The sequence below is a fragment of the Erythrolamprus reginae genome, chromosome 3 (genome assembly GCF_031021105.1).
Source record: "Erythrolamprus reginae isolate rEryReg1 chromosome 3, rEryReg1.hap1, whole genome shotgun sequence".
NCBI lineage: Eukaryota > Metazoa > Chordata > Lepidosauria > Squamata > Dipsadidae > Erythrolamprus > Erythrolamprus reginae.
In genome coordinates this window covers 78,652,927-78,671,200 of record NC_091952.1, presented here as the reverse complement: position 1 = coordinate 78,671,200, position 18,274 = coordinate 78,652,927, and the positions used below count along the sequence as shown (strand labels likewise).

The 18,274-nt window shown below is 40.1% G+C and overlaps 1 protein-coding gene across 5 annotated transcripts in view; it reads right to left on the bottom strand.

Annotated features, from left to right (window-relative positions):
• The window catches only part of ACOT11 (acyl-CoA thioesterase 11), a 186,857-nt gene that overhangs the window by 30,451 nt on the left and 138,132 nt on the right, over positions 1 to 18,274 (bottom strand). For all 5 annotated transcript variants that reach the window (XM_070745972.1, XM_070745973.1, XM_070745970.1 and 2 more), the window contains 5 exons: positions 17,297 to 17,357; positions 14,807 to 14,908; positions 9,973 to 10,108; positions 4,995 to 5,151; positions 696 to 815 (listed from right to left, as the gene is read on the bottom strand). In XM_070745972.1, coding sequence (XP_070602073.1) covers positions 696 to 815; positions 4,995 to 5,151; positions 9,973 to 10,108; positions 14,807 to 14,908; positions 17,297 to 17,357 — 576 coding nt within the window. The remainder of the gene's footprint in view (positions 1 to 695; positions 816 to 4,994; positions 5,152 to 9,972; positions 10,109 to 14,806; positions 14,909 to 17,296; positions 17,358 to 18,274) is intronic.

Genomic DNA, 18,274 nt, shown 5'->3' with positions numbered 1-18,274 from the left:
CCTCCTCCTCCCACCCAAATTCTGAGGTTTTATTTCTTTCCTAATGGGTTTGCACGCATTATTTGCTTTTACATTGATACCTATGGGAAAAATTGCTTCTACTTACAAATTTTTCTACTTAAGAATCTGGTCGCAGAACGAATTAAGTTCTTAAGTAGAGGTACCACTGTACAATGTTCTATATTGGGATTGTTTGGCCTTATAGCAGTGGTGGGATTCAATTTTTTTACTAACGGTTCTATAGGCATGGCTTGGTGGGCGTGTCTTGGTGGACCTAGCAGGAGAAGGATACTGTAAAATCTCCACTCCTTCCCCACTCCAGGGGAAGGTTACTGCAAAATCCCCATTTCCTCCCAATCAGCTGGGACTTGGGAGGCAGAGAACAGATAGGGGCAGGGCCAGCCAGAGGTGGTATTTACTGGGCCTCTGACCTATTCAAAATTTCCGCTATTGGTTCTCCAGAACTGGTTGGAACCTGCTGAAACCCACCTCTGACTTGTAGTTAATATAAGGATAAGTGAGGGGAATAAATGACCCTTTTTTTACAATCCTCTTTCAACCTTCCTCTTCAACGCATTTTCATTTATTAGAGTAGATCTTAAAGTGGTTTAATTTATTTTATACAACTCCATAAAAATTCTCCTGACCTCTGGACCAAGTCCACTTAGCTCTAGAATGATGGCAGGAAGACATACCTGTACTTAAATGCATTGTTAACAATGGACTTGAACAGAAGGCGGTCCCCAACCTGGGATGGCCCCCTGAAATGGAACATTTCAATGGTCTTCAAGGTGGGATAGGCACTGCACAACCGGCTGGAAGAACATAGAAAAACAGAATTGGGTTTGATCACATTAAAAACATCATCCATTTACCTGTAATGCATGTGCTGCCAAACAAGCGATCTAAATCAGAGGGTTCCAGCCTTAGCAACTTTAAGACTTTTGGACTTCCAATTCCCAGAATTCCTCAGCCAGCTTTGCTTTGCTGGCTGAGGAATTCTGGGAGCTTTGCTGGCTGAGGAATTCTGGGAGTCGAAGTCTACAAGTCTTAAAGTTGGCAAGGCTGGAAATCCCTGATTAAAATACTGTTTGGCAATTAGCAATTGGTCAGATGGAAGTTATGAAATAATCCAAGTTTACTGTTACACTATAACTCTCAAACCATGCTGGATTTATCAATGGCCTATTGATAGGAGGGCTATCTATCAGTTGAAAAGTGCCCCCGGATGCCCCAGTCATGAGAGAGAGAGGGAAGGAGGGAGGGAGGGAGGGAGGGAGAGGGAGAATGTGGGAAAGCAACAAAGAACAGATTGAATTTCCCTTTTCCTTCTTTTCCACATAATGATCATCCAAATTCCCAAGATTAATGGAGACACATCGCCACCTAAAGGAAAACAGTTAGTTCGTCACTAATTTTTAAAAAAGACAGTCTAGCAGTTTCAAAGCTTCAGGAAAAGGAGAGTGAATAAGAATGTGTGCTAAGAGTAGGGAAAGGAGTGGATTTCTTTTTAGCAGTTGGGCTAAGGTAGCTTCTGCTTTCCTTCACAAGAAGAACAGAGTTTAGCTTTGGAAGTAGAAAGATCAGCATCTCCATATCTCCATATCAGCATATCCAATGACCTAAGTCCTAGAGCCCACTGTAACAACATTGCCAAAAAGGCTTTAAGAGTTGTGAATCTAATCCTTCGCAGCTTCTTCTCTGGCAATTTTGAACTGCTAACAAGAGCTTACAAAACATTTGTCAGACCAATCCTAGAATACAGCTCGCCTGTATGGAACCCACATTGCATATCTGACATCAACACAATTGAGAGAGTCCAGAAATATTTCACAAGAAGAGTCCTTCATTCCTCTTCTCACAACAAAATGCCTTACTGCACCAGACTTGAAATTCTTGGTTTAGACAACTTACAACTCCGTTGCCTCCGTTCCGACTTAATTATAGTTCATAAAATCATATACCAAAATGTCCTACCTGTTAACAACTACTTCACCTTCAACCGCAACCACACACGAGCATGAAATCAATTTAAACTAAATGTCAACTGCTCCAAGCTTGACTGCAAAAAATACGACTTCAGCAACAGAATAATCAACACCTGGAATGCACTACCTGATTCTGTGGTTTCTACTCCTAACCCCAAAACCTTTAACCTTAGACTATCTACAATTGACCTCTCCTCCTTTCTAAGAGGTCTGTAAGGGGCGTGTAAAAGCGCACCATTGTGCCTACTGTCCCTGTCCTATTGTCTACTTTTTATCATCTAATGTTTTATATGTACAAATTATCACCCTATAATTGTTTGACAAATAAATAAAAATAAAAAAAATAAATAAATAAAAAGAAGGGATGTTTCCTGGTGCCCCAATGAAATTCCAATGTGTCTATAGCAGGATCACACTTAAAGATATATCTGCCTTGATCTGATAATAACTAGGGGAAATGTATTAGCCAAATCATAAAGGTGCATCACCATTGTCCTTGGAAATTAACCTCTTGCCTTCATTACAGAAATTGCAGAAGGAGAGGAGAGCACAACTGCAATTTCAGCTGCATTGTTAAACACCAAACAAAGAGAGGGGATGTGAAACACACTCAAATAAATTCAAGTTACACTAAAGCATATTAGTACTGTTACCATAATAGTTAAAAGAAAATCAGGTCCAGTGAAAAATGCTGAACAATAACACCAGATCAACTGCAGATAAACCCAAGGTAACACATACTTGCAAATGTGACCTTAAATTGGAGCATTTGAATGGTATAAGGAATTATAACTCCAAACCTTACAAAGGACCATATCATCCATTTTTCAAAAATATACAGAGGCTGGTTTTGCCTTCTCTACCCTTTTTCCAATGATTGGACAATAAATTTCCTTCAAAACTATATGGTTGTTTTTTTTACAAATATATACAGTATATACAGACACCTAAAACTACGTCATCTAAAACACAATCTAAGCGTTGCCCGCAATATCATATGCTGCAACATTCTACCTGTCAATGACTACTTCAGCTTCAATCGCAACAACACAAGAGCACGCAACAGATTCAAACTTAACATTAACCGCTCCAAACTTGACTGTAAAAAATATGACTTCAGCAACCAAGTTGTCGAAGCGTGGAACTCATTACCTGACTCAGTAGTGTCAACTCCTAACCCCCAACATTTTTCCCTTAGACTATCCACGATTGACCTCTCCAGGTTCCTTAGAGGTCAGTAAGGGGCGTGCATAAGTGCACCAGTGTGCCTTCCGTCCCCTGTCCAATTGTCTCTCCTTATCTCATTTATCTTTTCTTCCCTTCAAATATGTTAATCTATACTTTTATATCTTTTCTTCTATTCTTTTCTTTACTTATATTATTACATATCTAGTCTCTTCAATGTATATTATGTATTGGACAAAATAAATAAATAAAATAAATAAATAAAAAGTATAAACTTCCTCCCAATTCTTGTTTTTATCCAATTAGGGGTGCGGTGGGGATACTATTACTACTGAAGCAAGAATGGAAGATGTACAGAATCAGGAAGCCCAGATAAAGAATATATAAAGTAATGATAATAAACAGGCCAATCAAGAATTGATTTGGGTCCTACATTTTCATGCCGCCTGACAAATCTAGAAATGGAGAAAAATTATTATAATACTACCTATTGATTTTATGAAATCTTTACAATATTAAGTCATAGTCCAAAAATCCAATGATATCATTTATTATCTCAACAATCAGGCTGTGGTGGACACAGAATATTTCCAAATAAATGTTATGTCTCATAATCCTCAAATCTGTCCCAGATTTCTCTGATGGCACATGGATCTCTCTGTGATCACAATAGCCTAATCTCATCCAGATTATAGCCCATCTGCCTTCTTAAACCTTGTGCCAATTCTCTCATTTCTGCTTACACATTCATGCAGCCAGGCAGTCAGTGAGACATCAAGCTAGCAAACTGATAATGATCATTGATCAAATGTTTCCACACTGCTATCAACCTTCAGTAGACTTCAATATACACTATTGGGAAAAAAAATTAAGGGAACACTTAAACAACACAATATAACTCCAAGTAAATCAAACTTCTGTGAAATCAAACTGTCCACTTAGGAAGCAACACTGAAAGAAATAGCATTGTGACCAGAAAAAGAAGTGGTACCAACAGGGCATACATGCCTTTGTGTCTCACTGGAGGAAGGCCATAGAACAGGACAGAGACTACGTGGAAAAATAGGGAATGTAGAAGAAACATCGTTCTTTCTTGTGTGTAAGTTTCATTGTGTTCAATAAATAATTGTTGAAGAAAAAAAAGTGGTGCATTACTTTCTGGGCGACCCGCGTGTATTAGTACCAAGTGAGGTACTAATGCCACTCTATAAAGCCTTAGTAGGAACACACCTAGAGTATTGCACACCTAGAGTATTGATCACTACACTATAAAAAAGATGTTGAGACTCTACAAAGAGTGCATCAGACAGCAACCAGGATGATTAGGGTACTGGAGACTAAAACATATGAAGAATGGTTGCAGGAACTAGGCATGGCTAGCCTAGAAAAGAGAAGGAGGCTGGAAACGGCCTGTTTCCCAACTTCTGGTTAGCTCAGTAGGCTCGTGTTTCGCCCTCCTCAAGCTGCAAAAGCTTCCCTGGAGGTTCTCTGGAAGTCCAAAACGCTTTCCAGAGCCTTTGTGTGAGCCAAAATATAGCTGGCTGGCACACACACGCACATTGGAGCTAAGCTAGGGCAACGGCTTGTGTGCCAGCAGATATGGCTCCGTGTGCCACCTGTGGCACCTGTGCCATAGGTTTGCCACCACAGCCCTGGGGACTCTGTATTATCAACCTATGGTGGAATGGGAATCCCCCCGTGAAAAAAAGCAGGCAGTAAATTCATCCATTTAACTATAATTCAGTCCTAATTAAATATAAAGCCACAGTTAAGATTTTAAGCAACCACCATCATTCCATTTTCCCCTCAACAGGCACCCACCTTGCTGCTATTGTGGCCACGTTTTCCATCCATGCCATGATCTGCCCACCAAACGTGTTCCCTTGATGATTGGCATGCGGAGGTAAAATAAGTTCCACGCTTTCCACTCTGGTCTTGTTAGCAGGTATGGTCACTTTGGAGTCTCTATTGTCGAGATCTATTAGGGGGGAATGTTACATTTCATCAGAAGTATACCTTTTCAGAGTTAAATTACCAGGTTGGCACTTGAAGCAAGGTCTCTGCTTTCATCTTCGATCTCCATTTTGTGTAAGCTTTATCTCACGGAGAAGAAGACAGTAGCTGCTGTCAACCTGTTGTCTTGCATAGTAAGGGGTCAGTAGCATCTAACACTGCAAGATCCAATCTGGATCAATCACCTGGACCAGAGGGCTTGTCTTCCAATGTTTAAGATTCTTGTTGGAGCCCATCTTCAGGTGAATCCTCTCTATCCTACAGAGAAGGCTAGGTAGGGAGAGGTTCCCCTGAAGATGAGCTCCAGCATGAATCCAAAAACTCGGAAGACAAAAACATCTGGTTCCAGTGATAATACTGCACTGTCAACTTGCAAAGGTTTCAAGTTGCCATAAATAGGAGGGGGGGGGGACACTGAAGGAGCTGCTTGGTTGCCCAAACTGAAGATACATTCCACAAATACCTTTCTACAGATTGTGTCCTAAGTTACCGGAGTCAGCAGGAGGGTGTGTGGGTTTCACAGCCTGCCAATGTGTGGTTTGTTGGAGAATATAATTTATGACATGTCCAAGGAGAGGGGGTAGACAAGGTTATGGGGATCTGTAAATTATGTGAGATCAGTTCTGACTCCATCGGAATATTGACAGAATGTTGCTCCTAATAAATGGAATGTATTTCTTTTGAAGCTTGGCTCGTGGCTCATGAATTAATTAGCGCATCTTTTGGAAACTTCATTCTGAGAAAAGTATATTTGCCTTCATTCAAGAGCATCTATAGCATTCAACTTAGAGATTGTGTACTTCCCATTCATTTAAGGATTAATTGAAGGATACGAATAGACGAATGCAGCCGATTTCGGCAATTTTTTCCTTCCACGCGGGTGCGGAAGCAAAAAATAACTGAAATCTCACATGCCCGAGTATCCCCTCATGAGTAGTGATGGGCGAACCAAACCCGCACAATTCGGGTCCGTACCGAATTTTGCGGTGTTCAGTATGCCGAAACCGAACCCGAAATTTGTTCAAACTTCGGGCAAAGTTCAGGGTCGTGTTTGGCGTTCGGAGCTTTGACATCACTGGCAGGTTGCTAAGGACACCAAGGTGATCACTTCCTGGATTCCATGGAAGACAGGAAGTGATCACCTTGGCGTCCTTAGCAACCTGCCGGTGATGTCAAAGCTCCACCTCCGGAATCTCTTTCTGGGAGGGATTCCCCAGCTCCTTCAAAGGGAGATCTTCATGTAAAAATAACATGTTTATTTTTACATGAAGACCTCCCTTTGAAGGAGCTGGGGAATCCCTCCCACGAAGATGTTCCAGGGGCGGACCTTTGACGTCACCGGCAGGTTGCTAAGGACGCCAAGATAATCACTTCCTGGATTCCATGGAATCTAGGAAGTAATCACCTTGGCGTCCTTAGCAACCTGCCAGTGACGTCAAAGCTCCGCCCCTGGAATCTCTTCGTGGGAGGGATTCCTCGTTTGAGTTCGGGTTCAGCTGAATTTTACGTAAAATTCGGCCGAACTTGCCAAACCCAAACACCGTTGGGTTCGCCCATCACTACTCATGAGATTTTGCCTCTGTGCATGTGCAGGAAGCAAATAAGGCCCAAAAATTCAGGAAAAAAATGGCACCATCCGATGGACCGGCGAAGACGGCACCAAAGCAGTCACTTGCAAATTACAAAATCTGGCGGCTGTTACCGGAATGGAATCTCCTAGGGCACCAGCAAAAACCCACTACTGAAATAATGGTACCTACACTTTTGCATGTGACTATATGGAAATGTATCTTTCTACTCTCAGGTTTAAATTACAATCTGGATTCAGCTTATTGTCATATTTTGAGGCTTCATGTTGCTTCAAGCTGCACATCTCTGAACTAAATGAAGCAAGCACGAAGCAAGAAAGTAGCCAAAATATAAAAGGGAGCTATGACTATTTCTTCTTCTCTAGTATGGATTCCAAGCAGTTCCAATTCCTCTTTTGGGCAGTGGATGTGCTAAAATCATCTCTGCTTCTTATTGCTGTTTAGTGCTTTATGATTATATTCGTTCCATTAATTCCACCCCTTGCAGTGCAACAGGTGGAATTAATGGAACCAACAACTTCCTGTATTGGGGGCTTCATGAATTATTGGTACCGCAATTAAGATCAGCTCTGCAGCTTAGCTGATCCAAGGTATCTAGCACAGCTGGTGGCATCATTGCTCACTTTCCTGAAATAGTGTTCTGCCTTAGTGCCGAGCCCCCAAATAATTACGCACAGACAAATGTCCTATCACACCTTGTTTTAGTAATTAACGCAAAATCTCCTAATACTTAGGAGCGTAAAAAGCAAAAGAAAGGCAGAAGTTATTCTGTTCAAAAACCCCAGCTGTTAATACACAATCTTAACAGCTGGGTGAAGTCCAAGAGGTAATTGTCAAGTGTTACTGTACTTGACACAAGTCCCCAAACTAGAAAATGCAAGAAACAAGATCCGTGCTGGAATGCAAACTGGAAACGCAGAAGTCAAGATTCAGAAGCAATGTTGTTCCCTGCAACTATGCTCAGTGTGATTAGGACTTAAGTAGTCTAAGGGCATGGCCAATTAGCCTGCAGTTCTACTCTCGAGGAGACCTCCTCCGGAGTAAACCTTCTTGCCTCTTGGCAGTTCTGCATACTCTTGCATTCAGGAAAGGAGTAGCCCCTCCTTTCCCATCACTGCCAAGAGGTGCTGGAGGTTCCAAAGGCCCTGGCTGCACGGGTTGCTGGAAGGCCACAACAAATAGCTTGTCAATTTTAGTGAATTGATTCCAGGCCAGAGATGGACATCCTGTCTATTATAACTGTGTTCTTTTGTGGATTCAACAACTATAGGGCAAAGGTAACTTTTTAGTAGCACTTTCCACTATCACAACCACATGGATGAGCTATATGGCATTCTTAACTACCATGTTTACTAGGAGATGCCACCAGAAATATTGGGTTTTTTTTAATATCAACAAGATGCAACAAGGTCAAAAGATTATCTCTACAATGCAACATAAAATCAAAGTTCCCATGTAATTTACTACTATAGGAAAACTCTCAGTGACTCTAAAATTGTGCAATTTTGGTGCGACAGCTCCAGGGCTGTCTTTGCCAGTTTGAACGTATCACCATCTCTTTTTTTTTCTAATTGTCGGCGATTTTTCGGCTCTCTCAGCATGCGCAAAAGTAAAATCGTCCCTCTGCGTATGCGCTGAAGCAAAATCACGCTAAATGATGTGCATGCAGCACACTGGTAGGAAAAGGCAAGAGGAACCCGTCCCTGAACTAATTCCTGCAGTTTTATTGCAAAGATTTTCAGAAGGGGGGGAGAGAGGGAAGGAGAAGGGCAGAGAGAGAAGAGAAAGATGAATGATAGATATCTCAACTAGTCCAAAGTCACCCAGCTAGCTTTGTGCCTGTTCTGTCGAGCTCTCTGGTACAATCCCCCCGAAAAGACACAGATACAATTTCAGACACACACACGTTTGAAAATTCAAAACAATGTTCTTTATACCGAAAATGCAAATAAACTAAGCACTCTTTTTGTATAGCAAAGAGCACTCATCTCCAAACAAACTGGTAATTTGTACAAGTCCCTTATCAGTTCTGTGATACTTAGCTTGCAGCTGTGAGGCAATTCACAGTCCTTCTTCTTTTGCAAAGTGAAACACACTTTGCTCTGGTTTAGTTTCAAAGCGGGGGAAAATCAGCACACAAAGGTCGAAGTCAGCAAGGCAGGCACGAAACACAAGGATCAGATAATCCTCCACAATGGCCAAACCCACAGGCTGCTATTTATAGCAGCCTCACTAATTACCACAGCCCCACCCAACCACAGGTGGCCTCATTTTCTTTATTAATAATCTCTCAGTTGTTGCTGCCTATGCATCGCTCCCCGCATGCGTGGCTGTATCATTAACTCTTGTTCTGAATCCAAGGAGGAGCTAGATAATTGATCTCCTTCTGAGCTGTCTGCCACACTCTCCTCCTCCCTGTCACTCATGTCTTGTTGGTCAGAGGAGCCTTCATCAGCAGATTCCACTGGGAGCAAAATAGGCCTGCAGCATGTGGATTTCTCCCCCACATCCACATTCCTTGGGGCAGGAGCTTGGCCAGAACTAACCACAACAGTGCCCGAGGCTGGATTAGAACTCTTGGTCTCTCAGTTTCTAGCCAATGCTTTGACTACTACACCAGACTGGCTGAATGTAATTACCACCAGTACAAACTGGGAAGACTGGTTTCATATACTGAAATGAACTTAAATAAAGTTCCCCATGCATCTATGGGTCACCTCCAATTATCAGTGAAGCCCAGTGTAATTACCACCAGTACAAACTGGGAAGACTGGTTTCATATACTGAAATAAACTTAAATAAAGTTCCCCATGCATCTATGGGTCACCTCCAATTATCAGTGAAGCCCAGTGTAATTACCACCAGTACAAACTGGGAAGACTGGTTTCATATACTGAAATAAACTTAAATAAAGTTCCCCATGCATCTATGGGTCACCTCCAATTATCAGTGAAGCCCATGCTTCCCAAATAGCCAACAACGATAAGGTCATCTTTCTGCATTTTGAATGGTTGAGTCCTATTTCCCGAACCAGAGCAGACCTTGCCAATATAAATATTGATCGGACTGATTCCTCTCATAGGGATTCATTCATAGAAGGAATTGTTTTAAAATGATAGAGATAATGTAAAATGAAAGGAAAGGAAACCCATGCCATGCAGCTGAAACCCTAGAAAGAACACGAGAAGATACTCTACCAGCTTGCACAGGGCTATTCGTAAGAAGGTCTTTCATTGTGTCTGTATGCGCCAGTCTCATACGGCGACGTTCAGCAGCAATGCTGTATTCAGTTTTCTCCTCTTCTGTTTGAGGATCCAGGAGCTTTAACTTTATCTAAGAGAAAGGAAAGAGAATACGTAACATGCCTCGCTCTCACTCCAGACCAATTCGCTTGTCTAAAGTATTGCATCTCAAATCTGCCCTTACACCCAGGTGGTCTAATAACTGTAGAGTAGCTGTGCTTAGAACCTTAGAGCTTACGCACATAGCCTCTTGATGTTCTTCCCACGCTCTTTGGTTGTTCACTTGGATGGGTTCTGTAGTTTGAATTGTCCCCATCTGCAAAAGCTGAATAAGGAGGTTGGACTAGAAGACTCCAAGGTCCCTCTCAACTCTGTCATTCTGTTATTCCTGTTTTTCTGTTAAGATTCAAGGAATTCTAGAACTGGCCAGTGATGTAGATTTAAAATGGAATATGTGACTTGGAGCATGCATGCATATGTACCTGTTGTGGTCAGCTCTGGCCCAGCTCCTGCCCCAAGGACTGTGGATGTGGGGGAGACATCCACATGCAGCAGGCCTGTTTTGCCCCCGGTGGAATTTGCTGATGAAGGCTCCTCTGACCAAGAAGACATGAGTGACAGGGAGGAGGAGAGTGTGGCAGACAACTCAGAAGGAAATCAATTATCTAGCTCCTCCTTGGATTCAGAACATAGGCAACAACAACTGAGAGATTATTATCAAAGAAAATGAGGCCACCTGTAGTTAGGTGGGGCTGTGGTAATTAGTGAGGCTGCTATAAATAGCAGCCTGTGGGTTTGGCCATTGTGGAGGATTATCTGATCGTTGTGTTTCCTGACTGCTTTACTGACTTTGACCTTTTGTGTGCTGATTTTTCCCCGCTTGGAAACTAAACCAGAGCAAAGTGTGTTTCACTTTGTGAAAGAAGAAGGACTGTGAATTGCCTCACAGCTGCAAGCTAAGTATCACAGAACTGATAAGGGACTTATACAAATTACCACTTTGTTTGGAGACCTGTGCTCTTTGCTATACCAAAAGAGGGCTTAGTTTAAGTGAATTTTCATTATAAAGAACATTGTTTTGAATTTTCAAACGTGTGTGTGTCTGAAATTTGTACCTGTGAAGTTTTGGGAGGAGTCTGCCAGAGAGCTCGACAGAACATGTACCTAACACTGGTCAGTAGTACCCAGTTAAATATGGTTTTCTGGGATCAAACAGCTCCTAATGTATGAGCCCAGAAATGTAGAGAGCTCCTAGTGTATGAGCCTACAGCTGACAGTTATTATCTGAGCATTCACAATTGTTCCAAATGGAGGTATTCAACCTAGAGATAAGAAGAGATCTCCTGATGGTGAGAACAATTAATCAACAGAATGGTTTGCCTTCAGAAGTTGTAGGTGCTCCAACACTGGAGCTTTTCAGGAAGACACTGGACAGGCATTTGTCTGGGATGCTATAAGGACTTCTGTTTGGGTAGAGGGTTTCACTAGAAGACCTCCAAAGTCCCTTCCAACTCTGTAATTCTGTATTCTGTAAACCACCTTTATATCTTAGCATATGGATCAGTGCATGCTCCTAATAAATATTCTATTCTCTTGAATGGAACAGAAGATATGAAATAATTTTCAAGAATCACTTTTGTGAGATGAAGGGGGTTCTTAGCGGGTAAGTACCTGGAAAAATTAAATCCTTTTCCTATACAATTGCTTCTAGTTTACAAAAAGGACATGCCTTGTCCTGAGCACAATATTGAAACTTGCTGCTAACATAAATATGTAATTTGGCTTTGGTATGCCCAGATATATTACTTAATGCAGCTTCAAAAAGAATTATTGATTTGGCTGCATATGAAAGTACACATTAATAATGATGGGATGACAGAAACATATCCAAGCAATTTGTGGACAGAAAAATCTGCCCCTGTAAAAGAGATATGGCTTACTTAAATCCTGAGAGGTCTACTTTGTATGTCTCCCCATGGTCTGCCAGTGTGTTTTAAATTCACAAATCAAGTTTACAACAGTGATGATGTTTGAATTATAAAAGGGCCCTGGTTATATTAACTTATTAGATATAGCTTCCTGGTCTAATCTATAACTCCAGGGTCTGCCTTGAAATAATAAGCAGGTTTATCTCAGCTTAGTTTTCCCCCCACCCCAATATCCAAGAATTTTCTTTATCCTGTAAATCTCTTTCTGGAAAGATGGTGCCCAGAATCTTATGCTGTACTCTAGGTGTAATGTCACCAATGCCAAATAGACAGGAATAATGACTTTACATTTCTTTGATACTCTAATGCAGGGGTGTCAAACTCATGGGCCTGCAGGCCAGATGCATCACACACTGTCCACGCTCATTCCAGTTTAGTGAAGAGGGGAAAAGTCGCAATATGTTATGTGACAACAATGCGAGTTTGACACTCCTACACTAACAGATTTGATTTTCTACTTCGCCCAGTACTATGATAGCCCTTCTAGTAGCTGTTTCACAGTACTTGTTCAACTTTCAATGGCCACACCTAAATCCTTCTTAGATGCAATGTTTCCAAACCCTGGACCGCCTTCTCACATGTGACTTCTACATTTTCTCTCCCTAAATATACTGCTCAAAAAAAATAAAGGGAACATTCAAATAACACATCCTAGATCGGAATGAATGAAATATTCTCATTGAATATTTCATTTGCACAACTATTCCATTTGCACAACCGCATATGAAATTGATTGTCTATCAGTGTTGCTTCCCAAGTGGACAGTTTGATTTCACAGAAGTTTACTTGAAGTTATATTCTGTTTTTTTAAGTGTTCCCTTTATTTTTTTGAGCAGGGTCTAACACCTTAATGGGCAAAACTAATCCTCTCTGTTTTTCAACCTGTCCAGATTACACTTCAATCTTATTTTTGGCATTGGCCAATCCTTCGAATGTTGGAAGTATTGATAAAGGAGAATATTTGCAGCTCAGGGTTGAAATGAGAAGTTGTTGGTGCTCTTTGAGCTTGGTTGTTTTCTTTAGCCAAACTAGGTAACTAAACTGCTGATGCTACTAGTGACGAGGTTACCTACTTTGGGTCTGCAAGAAAACAACCAAGCTCAAAGAGTGCCCAGCACCCCACCATATTTCATAAGTTGCCTATCAATCCTATCATTCAGATAACTTTTTTAAAACAAATATTGAACAATACTGGCTCCAAGACAGATCCCAGCGGAACTCAACTTGTCATTATGCTCCAAGTCAATGCAGTCTGCAGAATAATTCATGCTGTTTAGTTTAGTTTTGAAAGGAATTTTGCTTTGTTTTTTCTTATGGGGAAAAAATCAGAAGGAAAAAAAAGAAGCAATGTAACAACAGCAATATACGGTATGTATACACATTAGGAATAGAACAGAATAGAATAAAATAGGGATTTTTTTTAATTGGCCAAGTGTGATTGGACACACAAGGAATTTGTCTTGGTGCCTATGCTCTGTGTACATAAAAAAAAAGATATGTTCATCAAGAATCATAAGATATGCGCACATTTTATTATTTCTTTATTTATTGGATTTCTATGCTACTCCTCCCCAAAGACTCAGGGTGGCTCACAATATATAAATACACAATACACAATATCTTAATCCAATTAACTAATTAAAAATCTTTTAAAAACCCATAAAGTATAATAAATCATAAGGCATGCATGGACATATACTCACACAAACACAGCTACATACAAATAACATTTTGAAATTCTCTTTAGTTTAGTGTATAGTTGAGGACTGTTAGTTTCATTGTAAACTCATATATACTTATTTTCAAACAATTTTCATCATAGCCAGACTTCCTGCTTCATAAAGATTCAAGGAGTTTCATTCTTGGCATAATTTACAAATACTGTGCAATCAACTTTAATTTGGTATCACCCCATCAATCAAACCACACTGCCAATATGTTTGCCACTCTGCACCAACGTACACATTCTGAAAATAAATGAGCAATAGCATCATTTCAGTACTGCAGAACTCTTTTCAGAAATGTATAAACAAACGAAGCACCAAGCTCACCTCAGCTGATCTCAAAAAAGCCAGCAGGATTAGTACTAATTAGTAAATGGATGGGAAGCCACCAAAAGATATATTAGGATGGAAAATCAAAAGGCATCTAGGGTCAAGTCAATGGCAAAGCATTCTGGTATACAGCCAAGAGAACTGTAGGTTTGGGCTCATGAGTCACTACAACCAAATCGTAACTTGATTCAAGGGTATGTTTAATTTCTTTTAACTTGATGTGCTTATAAACCACATAGGAGTTAAAATATCTTGATGCCCCCATGCATTACCCAGCAGTGATGTTGCATATAAATCATAATTTTAAGAAGGCCCTAAAGACTTGGTTCTTCACTCAGGAATGGAGCCAGAAAGCCTGATGATTTTGCTGTCTGATTGACTTGTGGTCTCTGGTGCAATGTTTTATGTTATTAGATTTTATCACTTTACCATCTTCCTTTGTTAATTGTTTTAAACCTTGACAGCCACCCAGAGAAGTGGAGCTTTGTATGGATGGAGTAAATAAAGAACATGAAAACAAATATTTCACATCTCGGCCAGAGGAAAAAAATGAAGGTTACTTCTTGTAAACAGATGCTAAGGATCACAATGCAATCAAGTTCTCCATACTTTCTTCCAAAGAAGGAGGGAGGGAGAGAGGGAGAGAGAGAGAGAGAGAGAGAGAGAGAGAGAGAGAGAGAGAGAGAGAGAGAGAGAGAGAGAGAGAAAGGTGAGAGAAATTAAGTATTTCTTTGTTTCTACACGTACCTTAGTTCCTGGTTTTCCTTGAGCAACAAATGTTGCGTATGCCTTGCACACACTCCATTGTTCACCATTGTGGATATCCTCACAGTTGACCTGCACCCCAACCTGAAAACCATTGCCAGGAGAAAAGATGAAAACCCTCTACGAGAAAGGCTGATTCTTAAAAAGAAAAAGAAAAAGCCTAGCATTTATTACTTTTCACCAATCAATCAATTAAAAGCATACCATAGTTCCCTTCCTCAAAGGGATACTTTGTACCACCTGAAGGAACTGCACTGCTCACAATCTTTATGTTTTGTTCCAATGTTTGGGCAATTCATACTTTGGATGGTTAGAAGACAGTAAGGCAGTGCAAAAATTGTATTCTATCTGCTACCATTTTCTAAGCAAATGAATTATCGTACACAACTTTGTTCTCCGAGGCAGCAAAACAACACAAAACAAAACCTGACATCTCTTAGATCAAACTGTTCCTTTTGCCTACAAAGGAAGACAAATTGCAAATACAAGGAGTGGAAATGGCCTCCTTGGGTATTTGTGTATTATTACAAAAAAACCAATCAAAATTAAAAGGAAAAATTAACATTAAGAGAGGGTTATGCAAATTCTGTACAGAGGCATAGCACAACCTTTGGCATTCAGGAAAGTGTTGCTTTTCTGTTTTACACACTTTCAATGAACATTCTCAAAGTTCTAGTCCACATAGAGGATAACATCACAAATCAAAGGCTGTATACTATGCAGGACACTGATTTTTTATAGAGGACATGAGAAGAAACATGCTGGCAATTCCAGGTTCCTGATTTTTCCACTATGAAGTAATGGATACTTGCAATGGCAGGGAATTCCATAAGATAATTTCAAAGTCTTATCACAGAAAAATTCTGCAGAGGGGCTTATATTATCCAAACATAATTGATTTGTGCAGCGATCTCTATTTGCCCTATGGAAAATACAGTCAGTACTTGACTTACAATCATTCTTTAATGACTTTTTGAAGTTACAAGGGCACTGGAAAAAGTGACTTACAACTACTACTTGCATTTACATCAGTCATGGCATTCCTCGCGGTCATGTGATCAAAATTTGGGTGTTTGATAACTGGCTTGAATTTACAACAGCTGCAGCGATCTGGGGTGAATGCCATTTGCAACCTGTTTGGCTTCCAAACAAGCAAAATCAATGGGGAGATACCTGGATTCACTCAACAATCACATGATTTACTTAACGATTGCAGTGGTTCTCTTAATAACCATGGCAAACAAAAGTCCTAGACTTGGGTGTGACACATATAACCACCACCTCACTTATGTGCGGTTATAACTCAAGGAGTACCTAACTCTCCATCAAATCTTTCTGTTGAATGAGATTAAAAAAAGGCAGTGGAGGTTGAGTCAACATGTTCAGTGGAGGACCCTCACATCTTCTCCCAACCCACCTGAGCAAACAGGATGCTGTTATTTATTACGTTACTGTTTCTTGAGTGTTCCACAAAATACTAACCTAGCAATGTTGTTGTTAAATCGCAGGACTTACAGAAGCAAATCCAAAAGCACAGTTAGATGAGTTAGATACAATTTTTATTAGATACAATGCTGTTGTGTGAATCTCAACAACAGCTATGGGATATGCAATACACAAATTGTATTTAGATTACAGTAGTCCCTCACCTATCGCTGGTGTTACGTTCCAGACCTGGCCGCGATAGGTGAAATCCGCGATGGGGAATTTATCAACTGATAGTACTTATTTAAGTATTTATATTGTAATTGTTTGGTACGTTTTCATTGTTTTAAGTGTTTATAAACCCTTCCCACACAGTATTTATTTTAGATACAGTATTTAAATACAGTACTGTATTTACAATTTTAGATATATATTTTTTTAAAAAAACCTGCCGATCGAGTTCGGCAGGCTGTTTAAATCTGCCAATCGACTTCCTCAGAAACCCGCAATGAAGTGAAGCCGCAGTAGGTGAAGCGCGGTATAGCGAGGGACTACTGTACACTGAAGCTGCACCCCAAGCAGAAATCTATAAGTCTGATCTGCTTTCTGGCAAAACTATTTTTTCCACTGACAGGATGCTTGATATGGAATATAAACATTTGTATAATGCTTTAAGACTCTAAAGATGCCTGTGAACCTGCCAGATACAGTGCAGTCTTAACTTTTTCTACAACTTCTCTCCCAATGTTGTATCTCCTTCTCAAGAAACATTTCCATAATCCTGTAAGTTTTTTGCAACAGCATGAAGCATGATGATTATATTATTTTAGTTATTCCGTCCCTTATTTGTGATTTGTGCACAATCAACTCTAAGAATTTGATCACTTACTGGGCGAAAGATGCAAAATGTATCGCTGCTCGCATGCTTTCTTCTCAGAGGTTTCTCTGAATCCTTGTCCTATATAACTTTCTAACACTATATTATATAAAACTGTAAGAAAAAGTCAAGGCAAACAATCACACAAGACAGTGTTGAAGCATACATACCTCCATGCTAGTATTAAATGCTCGGTTCACTTTAGCTTTGATGTTGACAACTTGCCCCACGCTAGGAACAAAGGGAGAAAAAAAATGAAAGGTAAGATAACATTTTCCAAAATGTCATTGATAGAAAACATCTTGTAGTTCTAATATGTACCTGATCTGAGTGGGAGGTACGATTTTACAAACATGCTGGTAAGCTTTATTTGTGGGGGCGAGAAAAAAGGCTGTGCATCTAAACACTTCCAATGGCTTTGAAATAATAGAAAATATTTGTAGCTCAGGTTTTAGATTTTTGGCAGTGGTTTGCTCTCCAAGCTTGTTTCAATTTAGTTTCTGAACGTTTGGTTACCACACTAAGTAACATCATCAACAGAATTGTCTTGTCCTATTCTCCTTAGCTTATCCAATTGTCTTTCCTCTCTTTCACCTATCATATATATTCTCTTCCTTTCATATATCCTCTCCTCTAAGTTCACTTTTACCCTTATATATATATTACCACATGTCTATTTTCTTCCTATGTATTTGTGTATTGGACAAATGAATAAATAAATAAAATAAAAATGTGCCAGTTTGGTCAGTTGACTGTGTGATTGGTTGTTCATTTGGAGTTATATTCAAATTCTGAGCAGCTGATTCGTTCTTTTGTTGATTGATTGTCACTTCCAGTGACTGTCTAATACCCACACACTTAAAGTAATTCTTGCAGACATCTGGACAGAAAGATTAAGATACTGTTCTGAACAGACAGGAGACTTGTGGATAAAAATTATTTTATTTTTCCTTTCTCCCAAACAGAAGAATTTGGAAGCCAACAGTTCCAGGGCTTTTGGATTAACTGGTTAGGACATAGAGATAAGATTTCACATGTGGCTAAATATATACTTAGTCACGTCTGATTCTCAGTAAATGAAAAAGAACATGCAGTCCCTCAGTTATCTTCCTAGACTCGTAGATGTTCAAGTTTCATTCAACTTTCCA